General features: G+C 49.4%; 1 protein-coding gene across 1 annotated transcript in view; it reads right to left on the reverse strand.

The window, feature by feature from the left end:
- Positions 1–847: 847 nt before the first annotated feature.
- Positions 848–13,293, reverse strand: part of Smox (spermine oxidase) — a 33,739-nt gene continuing 21,293 nt past the window's right edge. The window contains exons 3-7 of the mRNA XM_051183342.1: positions 10,028–10,254; positions 5,920–6,093; positions 5,012–5,771; positions 3,971–4,131; positions 848–1,281 (exon numbers count right to left, since the gene is read on the reverse strand). Coding sequence (XP_051039299.1) covers positions 1,144–1,281; positions 3,971–4,131; positions 5,012–5,771; positions 5,920–6,093; positions 10,028–10,254 — 1,460 coding nt within the window. The 3' untranslated portion in view covers positions 848–1,143. The remainder of the gene's footprint in view (positions 1,282–3,970; positions 4,132–5,011; positions 5,772–5,919; positions 6,094–10,027; positions 10,255–13,293) is intronic.

The raw sequence follows: 13,293 nt of genomic DNA on the forward strand, positions 1-13,293 counted from the left end.
TATCTACAGCAATGGCTGCAGATTATTTTGGTGTAGCAGCACATGCATACATATAGATGAGATATCCACACACATAAATGTTTAAAAAACAAAGTGGTGGGTGTGCCTAGCATTTATGATTGATACATGGCCAGCATATGATTGGAGCTAGTGCTGAGTTCTCTCTCTTTCTCTCTCTCTCTCTCCCTCTCCCCCCTCTCTCTCTCACACCCTTAAGGTCACCAACATGCAGTCACCAAATAAACATTTTTATAAACATTTTGAGCTTCCTTACCCCCATGGAGTACTTTACAAGCCCAACACCTGGTAATTAATTACCTCCCTCCTACTTTATGTCTTGTAGCTGCCTTTGTCTATCCCACTGCAGCTGGTGGAGAAGTCCAGGGACCAGGAAAGCTAGTCAGCATCTCCCAACACAAGTTCATGGAGAGTAAAGGTGGGCAGCCGGCCTTACACTGTGTCTGTTACGTAAGACATCCAACATCCAACACATACTTTAGTTTCACGCCTGAATCAGATTCCCTGCCCTATGACCTGCAGTGAACTCATCAGACCCTGGCATGAGCCACAGCTGGGGTAACCCTCCACAGAATTTACCTTCATTCAACACAACCTGTCATCCAACCAAGCTTCAAGAAGAACAAGTGGTGGGAACCAGGCCCGTCCTAAGGGAGTGGACACTGGGCAGGGAGAGCTCCCCGAACAGGCAGGAAGAGAAGGGGTAAAGGGACAACTCCTCAACAGACCTTCCCTTTAAGGAGCACAGTCACAAACCTGGCACCAAGCCCTAGTCAGAGATGCGATTAGACAAACGCACACGCAGAGGCTATGAACTGAGGAGAGTAGCTGCGAGCACGGGAAGGGTCACTTCTTTTATTATCCCAAAATGCAAAGTATTGAAGGCACTTGCAATAACATGGAGGAGGGGGAAGCAGGAAGCCAAATCCCACCTAGTCATTACCCAGCCGGGAGAAAAAGAAAAGCTATAATAGGGCCAGGTCTGAAGCCCGCCCAGTGTCTGCTACAAAAGATAAAATTCCATTCTACAGACAATTAGGAAATTACGAGTACATGGGCAAGGGAAGGGACAGCAGTCACGAGTTAGTGGTTCTTTAAGGAACACATATGGCAGTGAGAACACCCTCAGGGCCCCTGCTGGAAGAGGTCTCGGTACATCTCGATGAGCCGAGCAGCCTCGCGCTGGCCAGAGAGCAGAGCACCATGGGTAGTGGAGTAGTACTTGCGGTGCGTGGCCTCCCCGGAGAACAGCACCTGCATGGGCTGTGGGAGAAATACAAGTGAGGACATGAGAGCCGGAAAGCAGCAGGCGCTCAGGCTCCCTGTCTGCCCCAACCCATCTTCCTACAAGGCAGACACAAGTGAGCAGGGCACAGGATGGAGAGTCACCCAGCCGCCTGGCACCTTCCCGTTCTGTCCCCACACACCCACGCCTCAGTTCCATCTGTCCCAAGGCTGTGAGAAGTCCTGGCCGAGCAGCCCCAAAGGCTCCATTCACCTCTTAATGATCATCTAGCCCTCCTAAGCCTTTATTTTCTTATCAGACAAATGGATTTGTAGCACCTGCTTCTGAGGCCGGCTGTAAAGATTACATGAAACTGTACGTGGAAGCACTTAGGAGCTGGAAGAGTGTAAACAACAGGTGGTAATTTAACAAACCTTTACGGGGCCCCTCGTAGGGTCCCGGACCTGTTCTGGGCACTCGGGTGAGGGTGATAAAAGGTGAGCAGGCTGCCGCTTAGAGGCACTTCCGTGCTGGTGGGGGACAGACACGAAACCCAGTTACTAAACAGTGTCCTATGAGATGCTGGGTGTTTGGGGAAGGTGCGGAAAGCCCAGAAAAGAGGTCCAATGTCTGGGAGACCCCACAAAGCTTCCTGGCGGGGGGGAGGGAACAGGACCTTTGCTCTGCTTCTTGAAGGATGCCTGGTGCCTAAACACGAAAAAGGAGTTCAAGCAGAGGGAAAATCACACACTGAAGACCGTGAGGCCCCTGGTTTAGCCAAGGCTCAATCTCAGGAAAGCAGGTGTCCCGGTGAGTCCAAGGACGGTTCAGCTTTTTGCACACCAAACTTAGAGAAAGTGTGGACTTTCTCTAAGAATGCTGTGTTGGATCCAGCAAGTGTAGACTAAGAGCACGCATTCCTAACAAGCTCCCGGGTGAGCTGCAACCACCAATAAGGAGCTCGGGGAGGTTGTGAAACAGAAAGAGGGGTAGGTGGTGGCCAAGCTCAAGCTGCCCACTCCCACACCCACCCACTCTTCTCTCTCCTCCTTAGCTAAGCCCTGGCTCTGTGTCTGTTTGTTAGGAGTCAGGGCCTCAAAATATGTAGACCAGACTGGTCTGGAACACACAGATATCCACCTGCCTCCACCTCCTGAGTGCTGGGATTAAAGGTGTGCATCACCACTCCCTGCTCAAGGCCTAGGTCTTAACTGGTTCCAGAGTCAATCTGTCAGCAACGTGTAATCATGTGACTAAATTCTAGCCAGTCAGCTTCTGGTATACTGCTGTCTCAGCTCCAAGGAACCCCCTTTCTGCTCCACGTACTTCCCTTCCCGCTATCGGTTGAAGACATAAGAGCCATTGGCCTTGCTGCCCTCTTGTACATGAACATGGAAGCCAGGTGTTACTGATATCTGGTCCTCCCATTATCCTTCAGATCATTGTTGATTATTTGTTTTGTTTTGCTTCTGTCACAACCATGGGTCTCCTTTGTAGGAAGAGGCCCCCTCTGAACACAGCTAGACACATACCTTAGTTGACAGAATCTCCTTCATCAGTGACTCCAAAGAATTGCTTTAAATATAACTGTTGCATTTTGACATTTAATGTATATTCACACTGACTAGACAATGTTTACTATTAGGAGCATGCTTCTCTCAGTTTTAAGCATTGTGTGTGCATGTTTGCAGGAGCAAGCCATCATGTTAAGAATAGAAATCAGGACAACCTGCAGGAATCCATTCTCTCCTCTAACTTTTTTTTTTTTTTTTTTTTTTTGAGACAGCCCTAGCTGTCCTTGAACTTGCTCTGTAGACCAGGCTGGCCTCAGACTCACTGAGATCCACCTGCTTTTGCCTCCCAAGTGCTGGGACTAAAGGTGTGCACCATCACTGCCCAACTTCTCTAACTTTTCTGTGAGCTCTGGAGATTGAACTCCAGTCAGCCATTCGGCTTGGCAGTATACGCCCTTACCCAAGCCATCTTGCTGCCTCAGATTAATTATCTTCTTAGAGTACAATTGGCCTAATCTGGGAGAGAGCCATATCTTCAAGTTTTACTTTGCTTTAAGACAGGGCCTATGAATCTAAGGCTTGCCTGGAACTATGTAGCCAAGGATAACTTCAAGCTTCTCATCCTCCCCTCCCCACTCTCCCTCGCCAGTGCTATAGAATTACGGGTATGCACCACTACACCGGGCTTGAGGTGCTGGGGATCAAACCCAGGGCTTCAGCCATGCCAGGCAAGTACCCTACCAGTTGAGCTACAACCCCAATTTTGTTCTCTAAAACATAAGAGGAAATAATTGCACTGCTGTTCCAACAGACCACTTGTACGTGCATAACCCAATGTGGGGACCATTAGGCACGCGAGGCTGTTGAACTTGAAATGTAAGTAGTACAACCAATGAACTAAAACTTGAATTTATTAATTCAAATTCTATTTAATTGATTAATCTAACTGTGCCTGGAGGCTTACTGTCCAGCACAGCAAGCAATGATTCATGCTCCAGAAGCTCCAGAAAATATTATTCTATGTGGTTCTACTTTTTTCTTCCAGATGTTAAGTGTCTGTTGTCTTGTTTTCTCTTTCACTATGGGAGCCACCCCATTGCTCTTCACCATGGCGCCCTTTGTGAACATTACCCCAAGCCTCCTCCCCTGGACCAGATACATGCCAAATACCCTCTCCAAGGAGGCCTGTCCTCACCATTCACAGCCCACTCACCGCTGTTTTGGAGCTCTCTGTGTAGGGTAGAGGCTTGGCCAGCTTCTCCACATCTGCCCCACTGGAGCCCACCTGTGTGTATGAATAGGAACCTCGGAAGTATGGGTTGCTGCCCCAGGCTGAGCGCAGGATTCGCCGAGGTTTTGGTATATTGGGGTTTCCTGTTAGGAAGTTAGAAGAACCAAGACAAGGGAGCATGAGAAATGGCTACATATGGAAGGCACCCCAAGAAAACATTCCGGCAGCCAGGAGGTAGTCATAAAAGACTGGGAGAAGTAAGGGGGGCTGGGCTCAAGCTACATTCCAACTCATCACTTCCTGGTGACCCCAGAAAACAAGCATTACTTATCTCAAGGCCTTGATTTTCCTACTCTAAAGTATTATCAGAGGTGGGGAGGTGCCTCAGTAGTAGATCTCATGGTTAGCACTCATGAGGCCCTAGGGTTGATCCCCCAGCAGCATTTAAAACAATTTCAGATAATCATGTATCCCTTCCTAATGTCACGGGCTCCTGGGAAGTTCTGCAGGAGTGGGCAGAAAATAACCAAGTAAAAGAATCAAAGACACTGAGTATAACAGCATATGCCTGTAGTCCTAGCACTCAGGAAGCCAAGGCAGGAGGATCTTGAATTCAAAGCCCAGTTAGCTGCAGCCCAGTGAGTTCCAGGCCAGCCTGGGCTAGACAATAAAACCCTGTCTCAAAAATTAAGAAAAAAACTTAAACTTACTCTATCAGAGTAAAACTAATCTACCTCTGAACAAGATGCTATACAACTGGAAACGGCCAGCTCATGGTGATGGTGACAGGAGTCCTCTTTACCATGAAGTCCTTAGTGCAAAGAGCCATCATTTTGAGTCATTCAAACTCCAAAATGGGAGTGTCAGTAACTGAGGTGACAGAGGCTAACCATGGTTCCCTGCAGTGGCTCCCCCATAGGACAGCCACCTCAGTGCCACAATCCAGGGAAGGTGGAACTGCCACGGACCTCGTAGCTGAGAAAGCAGCCAGGCCCCAGGGAGCAGCAGGGACACAGGGCTTACCTGTGAACTGTCGCAGCATCTCTGTGCAGACCTCAGCCACGGCCTCATCATCATACCTCTCCATGACGAGAGCCTCCTCCCCACAAATCCAGCCACTCAGCACGTGGCCGTAGCGCTCTGGTGGGTACAGGACATCGAAGCCACAGATCTTGCGGTACCAGAGCTCAGGTGGGTAAGTGAGGGTACAGCTCTCTGCCTCATCCTCCCACACAAACTGCAGGCTGTTGCATTCAGGGCCCCAAAAGGGCTCCTCGAATTCAAGGAAGATCTTGTCGGTGGTGCCAATGCCCAGGCGGTGAATGGCAGCCACCTTCTCTGTGGGCAAGCATGGCCTAAAGAAACTGGTGTACTGCCTCTTGAGCACGCCCAGCGAAACGGTCACAATCACATGGTCTGCAGGGATCACTTCACAATCCTCGCACTCCACAACTACCGGCCACTGCTCATCCTCGTCCCTCCTTCCCTGCTGGGGGCTCTCTCCACTCTGGCCACCCTCCCCAGTGTTGTGATTGTGGTCACCCTCACCACAGGGTTCGATCTCAGGACCCCGGGGGCGAGCTGAGGCCTGGTCCCAGTGGATACAACGGACGGCTTTCCCCAGCTGGATGACATGTGGGGGAATGCCCTCAGCCAGCAGCTCCACAACTCGCATGAAGCCTGAGGGGATGATGTGATGGGCGCCAGGGATCTCCGTCCATTCTCCGAAGGCGCTCAGGGACACCTCATCTATGCTGTGAGAACTGCTCTCACAGCTCTCCACCTGTGGGAAGACCCAGAGAGAAGCCAGGTGACAGCCAGGGCTAGGCCAGAAAAGGAACAAGAGTTCTGAGCAGCACAGCCCTTTGGACCCAGACTTCCCCAGAACTGGTCTTTTTCACTCTGACATCTACACTCCACAGCAAAGATACCTTCAGATACTGCTGGATCATGGCGAGCTTCAGGCGCTTGGTGGCCTCTGTGTCGTCAGGGTCATCCCTGATGCGACTGCGCACCTTCTCCCGGGTGAACACCCCGACGCTGTTCTGACTTTCAGCGTTGACTGGTTTACCATGCCGGAAGAACTCCTGGGTCAAGTTATAGACCTGCCAGAGAGATCCCTGGACTGAACACTCTTATCACCCTCCACAACAAGCAGGGCCCACCTAGAAAGCCACCTGCTCCCGGGTGTCCCTGGTGGCTTCTGAATGAAACTCAGCAGGGCACCTGTCCTAGTCAGCCAGCTCCTCAGCTCCGAGCCTGTAAGAGAGGTGCAATGGACCTACAGCTTTCTTAGGGACCGTTCTTAGAACAAACCACGAACATCTGGGACCTGCAGAGTCTGGGGAAGGAGCTGCCTCTTCATGGACTCTGAGCACATCTACAAGGGCCCCATATTCCCCTGGAGAATTTGGTCTGCACACAATCACCATTTCCAAGAACCAACTGTAGGAAGCTCACCCCCGTAGACATTCTCCTTGCACTACTCAGATCTGTAAGAGCCCCTTCATTTGGTCCAAACTACACAGAAGGAAGCAGGAAGAACACACAGAAGGGAGCATCTCTGGGAGGCCCCAGAAGGCCAAGAAACAGGATCCACCTGGCAGACATTTTCCAGCCAAAACACCAACAGTGACCATCAATCCTTGAAACAGGGTCCTTCTACCTTCTCTGACAGCCTGCTTCATCATCCTTCCACACACACTACCCCGCCACCACAAACCATGAACAAATCTACTCCTAAACAAGCCTTAACGCTCATTCAACATGCATTTGTGGGCTCCACTCCCAATGTATTAGGCAAAACAAAGGCCCCAGCCCTGCCCATACTCAAGCTGATGAGACATTCTAAGAGGATTTCTACACGACACTGTGATAGCAAAGAACTCAGGAGTAGTAAGGTCAACCCAGCAACCCTGACTCCTTAGGAGACACCACACTGGCGAGGAGGAGATGAGGGTGCTACCAGCAGGGGGAACTACCCAGTCAAAAGTGGAGGGTGAAGCTGTCAAGAAGCCTGAAATAGGTTAGCTTGGTGAAAAGGCACAAAGAGAACACTGTAAGAAATAAATGGCCCTGGAAAGCGAGGCAGGCGCCAAGGCAGAAAAGCCTAGACACTGTGCCAAGGCCCTGGATTCCTGAAGGGCTGTGAGGAGGGCAGCAGGGTCCCCACCCACTGCTCTCATTTCTGAGGTTACAGCAAATGTGGGCTTCCCAGCTGTGACCCCTGTGGCCAGACTGGACTTGGCCAGAATGCACTCTGGGAAAGAAGTGTGCTCTGCACTGCAGTCACAGCATAAGCTGTGGGACCAGAGCGGAGGGGTGGCAGTGTACCCTCCAACCACCCCTGTTCCACAGGAGAAAGCCTGCACACAAGACAGCGCATAACGATGCCTCTGCAGCATAAATTAGAGAAGAATTGCATGAAACTGTTCACTTGTCCTGCCTACAATTGCATGACACCGAGTGGCCAGCAGTAGCTGGAGAGCCTCAGTAAATCCCTCCTGTGGGATCACTGCCAAGAACTCCAACTGGGGACTCCCCTCTCCTCCCTCAGCTTTTCCCTAAAAGATACGCAACATGGTAACTAATATTCAGCTCATGGTCACTAGAGACCATAAAGTCCAGCCGAGAGTAACAAATGTAGCCATCACCAACTAGGATATAGGTCTATTATGTGGGTACAGTACCCTTGTTATGATAAAGCTTGAGGGGAACCTTGGTGGATTCCAAGGCAGAAGAGGATGACTGAGGTGGGGGACAAACATGCCAGGCAGACAGTTTAGTGAGAAGTTTCATAGGAAGGGAGGAAAGAGAAAAGAGGTAAAGAGACACAGAGACGGTGAGGACGGAAGAGGAGGGAGACAGAAAAGTCCTGTCTGTCCCAGGGGAACAGCAGGAAAGAGAGAGGGAAAGAGCTGGTAAGGGGGTGAGAGCTTTCTTTCAAAGGGGTCCTTTGCACCTGCCTGCAGACTAGTACTCCTGGAACCCTGGGCTGACCAGGGTACCGCCTGAGTGCATTCTGCCAGGTGATAGGGGCAGGCCAGCGTAATGCCTGAATCCTTACAACCCTTCCACACATGAAAGGAAGGTGTGGGGTACAGGCCTGTGACCACTACACCAATTCTTCTTAAGCACTTTTCATTGGGATTACAATCCCTGTAACATTGGGAAGTATGTAAATCATGTACATTTTACAGATGGGAAAAATGGGGGTCAGAGAGGCCCTATAACTTAGGAGCTCAATACTCTACATGTAAGGCTGGGGATATAGCTCAGGGGAACAGTACTTGCCTATCACAGACAAGACTCTGGGCTCAATCCCCAGCACTGAGAGAGAAAACAAAAACAAAAAACAACAGGGCTAGGGAGTAAAGTACGTATGCAGCATGAGGAACTGAGTTTCAAACCCCCAGCATGCAACTGCAAACCTAGCCCTCAGAGGTTAGAGTCAGGAGGTATTTCCTGAGGGTTCGCCTGCCAGCTGTTCCAGCTGAAACAGTGAGCTTCAAGTTCACTGAGAAACTGTGTCGAAATGTAAGGTAGAGAGCAATAGAGGAAGACATCCTACAATGTTGACCTCTGGCCTACACACACACACACACACACACACACACACACTAGAGGAAGACATCCTACAATGTTGACCTCTGGCCTACACACACACACTCTCTCTCTCTCTCTCTCTCTCTCTCTCTCTCTCTCTCTCTCTCTCTCTCTCTCTCTTAAAAAGTTTCACAAGGTTTGTTCAGAAAGATCAACCACATTGACTAAAAGCCACAAAAGGAAATCCTAACCTATCCCTCTTCCTTCAGTTTGATAACCACCTTATCCATTTTACTTCCACAGCCCCCATTCTTGGCTTTCAGAAATGAAACTGACCAACAGGAAGTAGAACAAGTCAGGACCACTGGGAAGCATTCTCAGAGGATCCACAGAGCCAGGCATGGTAGCACACATCTACAACCCCAGGACTTGAAGGGTAGAAGAAAAAGAATCAGGACTCTAAGGCCAGCCTTGGGTACATAGCAAGTTGAAGGCCTAGCTGAGCTGTATGAGATCTATCTAAAATAAAAATAAATACATACATACATAAATAAGTACTCAAGCTTAAAGCACTTAGAATAGCCAAGGGTCAGTGTGTAGGCCAGCAAAGGCTACCTTGAAGAACACAGGTTACTATCTGACCATAGTAAGTCTACACTTTGTATGTGAGTAGAAATAAACTACGGAGATGCACTCACATAACTTGTTGGCACATGCACACAATCCAGAGAGTGCACATCCTCCGTGGACCAGGGACCACCACAAAGCAAGACACTGGCAAGTGCACAGTAAATGCTTAGTGACCCATGAGCTGATCTAGAATGGGGTCATGACATTACAATAAGAACATAAGACTGTACTTGGCCTCATTTGTTCAGGGCAATTTATAGATACCAACAACACCGATGCTTTTTTAAAGCTGGGCTGCTTCAATGATGTACAGTATTGGTACTTCTATCTAATATCGGATGGCAATACTAACCCACATAATAAGAATAATAAATATCTGAGGCCGGACTCTCAATATAGTAACCACTAGATACCTGAAGCAATTTGGAATTTAATATTAATTCATGAATAGTTTTACTGGCTACATTCCAACTACTCAAAAGCCACAAGTAGCTAGAAACTACCACACTGGAAAGTGCAGGTCTAACACATTTCCATCAGTGTAAAAAGTTCTCCTGAACAATGCTAGTTACACATAATTCCAAAAATATTCTAATTACTATACTAATAAGCATGTTATTTGAATTAAAATAATCATCACCAGGGAATTGAGATCAATGTACAAAAATCAGTTCTATTGCTATATACCAGGAACAACTAGAAAATGCTTTTTAAAAATGTTGAGTGTCTGTAAAAACCATAGTGACAATTGTCACAACCCAAATACTTAGTAAAGTCTAGGAAATGACATTCAAGACCTTTTTGAGAAAATCTATCACTATCTTGCCTAGCTGTATCCCCAAACTGTCCTAATATTCCCTTTACCTCGTTGTATAAATCGCTGAATTCCTCAACCACGTCCTTGGGGATCCGACGGCCATGGTTGGTAAGGTAGCAGGCCACACCATTCTTGGAGTAGAAGCTGATGCGGCCCACGCTGCGCTCCCCATCTGTTGTCTCTTCCAAAAGGCCATTAGCTTCTGCTAGATGGTAGATAGGGTTCCCATGGGATCCATGGATCCAGGTGGCTCCCAGCTCAAAGGTGGCGTGTCCTGGTGGTGACAACAGACCCTTAGAGGGGCAGGTTTCTTCAGAGAGGGATAGGACTGCTTCCCTTCCTTCCCCCCTAAGAGGACCCCTGCCCACAAATACTCAGCAGAACAGGAAGGGGCTTAGGAGTCCATTCACTCTGAGAAATAGCTATTACCTAACAGCAGATCAGGTGATCAGCAGTGAGATGCACTGCCCAGAGTGACTCTTAGATGTGTCCCAGTATCACCTCATGCCATCAGTTAGAAGCTTCTCTTGGTCCCACCTTCTTCCAAGATAATACTACATGCCAGAGCCCTGAGTCCCGCCCACTCAAGAGGAATAGTATGGGTATCTTCCAGGATTATTCTAGCTCCTTCATACCCCATGGCTCTACAGTCCACGTCCTTCTCTCAGACAGAAGAAACCCCCTTCCAGAACTTTTCACTCCAATTCAGAGGACAACTTCAATTTACAACATTTTCTCCAGGGTTGAGGAATACAAACCAGATCTCCAGAGAATGATAAGCCCTAAAATCCTTTCACATGGGAGTGGAATTCAGGGGGGCAGACCCTGAGATTCTGTGGAGGAGGGTTGAGGAGAAGCCTGCATCCAAGATGTAACAGGCCTAGGAATCCATCCCACCTCCTCATCCCCAACCAAAACAGCAGATCTGAGGCAAGCTGCCTCTGTCCTAAGCTCAGTTCTTCTTCAGATACCTCAAAGCTTCGAGGCTGCTTTCCATGCCTAGCTTCCTGAGAGGTTAGCATGGTGCAAAGGGCATAGAGAAACAATTTGTGGTGTTTGTTCTCTCAGGCCAGGCTCAAGATCCCTATGGTCAATTTCCTATCAAATTCATAATAATTTCTCCCGACTTTAAGCACACACCCCTTGATAAAATGACTGACTATGCATGCCTCTCAATCCCACCCCCAGAAGTAGGCAGGGTCTACCTCTTGAATTTGGATTAGACTTGTGGCATACTCTGACTAGCGGAATATAGCTTTAAAAAAACAAAACAATCACAGCTTCATGGCCAAGGCCTCAAGGGGCCTGTCTTGGTTTAGCCTTTCTATTGTGGTCATAGAACACCATGGCCAAAAGTAACCTGGCAGGGGTTAGGGTCTGTTTCAGCCTACAGTTCCACCTCACAGACCATCACTGAGGGAAGTCAGCACTGGGCAGGAACCTGCAGACAGGAGCTGACACACAGGCCATGGAAGGGTGCGGCTTACTGGCTTACTTCTCACGCTTGCTCAGCCTGCTTTCTTATAGAACCCAGGACCACCGGTTCAGGGTGGCATCACCTACAGTGAACTGGGCCCTACCACATCAATCATCAATCGGGAAGATGCACCACCACAGGCTCGCCCACAGGTCATTTTGGTGTGGGGTGGGGGAGTTTCAAAATTGAGGTTCCCTCTTCCAAAATGACTCCACCTTGTGTCAAGCTGACATAAAATTAGCCAGCAGAGGGCCTCGTGGCTTCTACCCTCAACCTCTAAAAGTGACAACTTGGGGGGGGGGGGCAGATAGGCTCACCTTGCTAGGAGCATAAGCCCAGACCAAAGCCTACACCCCCTACACAAAGGAGGGTGAGGTCACATTAGAGATCTAACCAACTGACCCTGGACATGCAGGAATCAAAGCAAAGCCAGAAAAAGGCCCATCTACCTGAGTCCTGCCCACACTTTCAACCCACAGATTGTGAGTAAAGAAAAAGACATTGTAAGCTGTTTTATCTGAGGTGGCTTGTTCTGATATAGCCTAAAGATGGCAGCACTGCCCCTCACCCTAAAGACTGAGCATACGCTCCTTATTTGCATGCCTTCCCTTTCCTGGGATGTTTCTAATTAAACCATAAGTTACTAAAAATAGCCCGGTAACATGAATGTGCCTAAAACAAGAAAAACGCACAACCTCATGCTGCACCTAGCGGGCTACCAGTGTAGTGTCTCTAAAGTGGCAGGCATGAACCGGCCCCCAGTATAGGAAGGAAAAGGAGGCAGACTGAAGGCCACCAAAAACAGAAAATCCAGGCTTTGCCTACAGGAGCTGCCTGTTGGCCACTGGGGGGCACCTCTAGAGTCTCAGGCTTTGGAGCCCCCAAAGTGTATGTGCTAGCTCAGGAGCAGAGGGAGAACAGTGATACTATTGTTATCACTACTGTCAATTAAATGTGCTTTTAGACAACCCTGCACACGTACACAGTGCAGTACCAACCACTCTCCCCTCCCCACAAACTCCTCCCTCACATTCATGACTATTCACTTTGCTTTGTGACCCTCGGAGACTAACCAAGACTCTCTTGTGTGACCATGGGTTCAGGGCTACTGTTGGGAGTCTGGTAGGCTCAGCAGTGGAAATGACTGAGCACAACAGTCTCCCTTTTCCAGAGACTTAGCCAGTATCCAGAGGTAAAGGGGGAAACAGCAATTTGAGGAGGAACTGAACCCCCAGCCCCTGCACAGTAGGAGCGTTCCAAGCCACACAGAAACTGGGCAGGTCAGAAGCAAGGAGACACTTTCCTGTCTCTAGATGTTCCTCAAATGTGAGAAGAGCGGGGAGCGAGGTCAGGTGAAGGTTTCCCAGGAGCTGAGACGCCAGAATAAGGCCGAGCTGGGGGTGTCCTCCCTTTCCATCTCTGCCACACCTGTACTTCCAAGGCACCAGGCACCACCCCATGCCTACTCACCCCACAGCATGTGGTGTCCTCAGAGCCTCTCCTGGCCACCATGCCATGCTGCACTATGTCAATCTACACACTTGACTCTCGGGCCCGCCTACCGGCCTACCACACAGACACCCTGGCTAGCACGCTCCTTCGCATTCCTCATTCCACACAACCTGTCCCTTTCTTCCCTACCCAGCAAGCCTTCCCAGCTAGCCTTCTGCCACCCCATGCCTTCCCTGCATGGTCTCAGATGTCAGCTGCCTCCAGGACTGGCCCACCTATCTCCTCATCTTCTGTTTCCATATCAGACTGAATATGCCCACAGAATCGTAAATGAGGCTGTCAACCAGCCAATCAACAGTGAGCCGAGCACTGGGGCCCCCTGGC

Source organism: Phodopus roborovskii, unplaced genomic scaffold, assembly GCF_943737965.1.
Source record: "Phodopus roborovskii unplaced genomic scaffold, PHOROB, whole genome shotgun sequence".
Taxonomy (NCBI): Eukaryota; Metazoa; Chordata; class Mammalia; order Rodentia; family Cricetidae; genus Phodopus; species Phodopus roborovskii.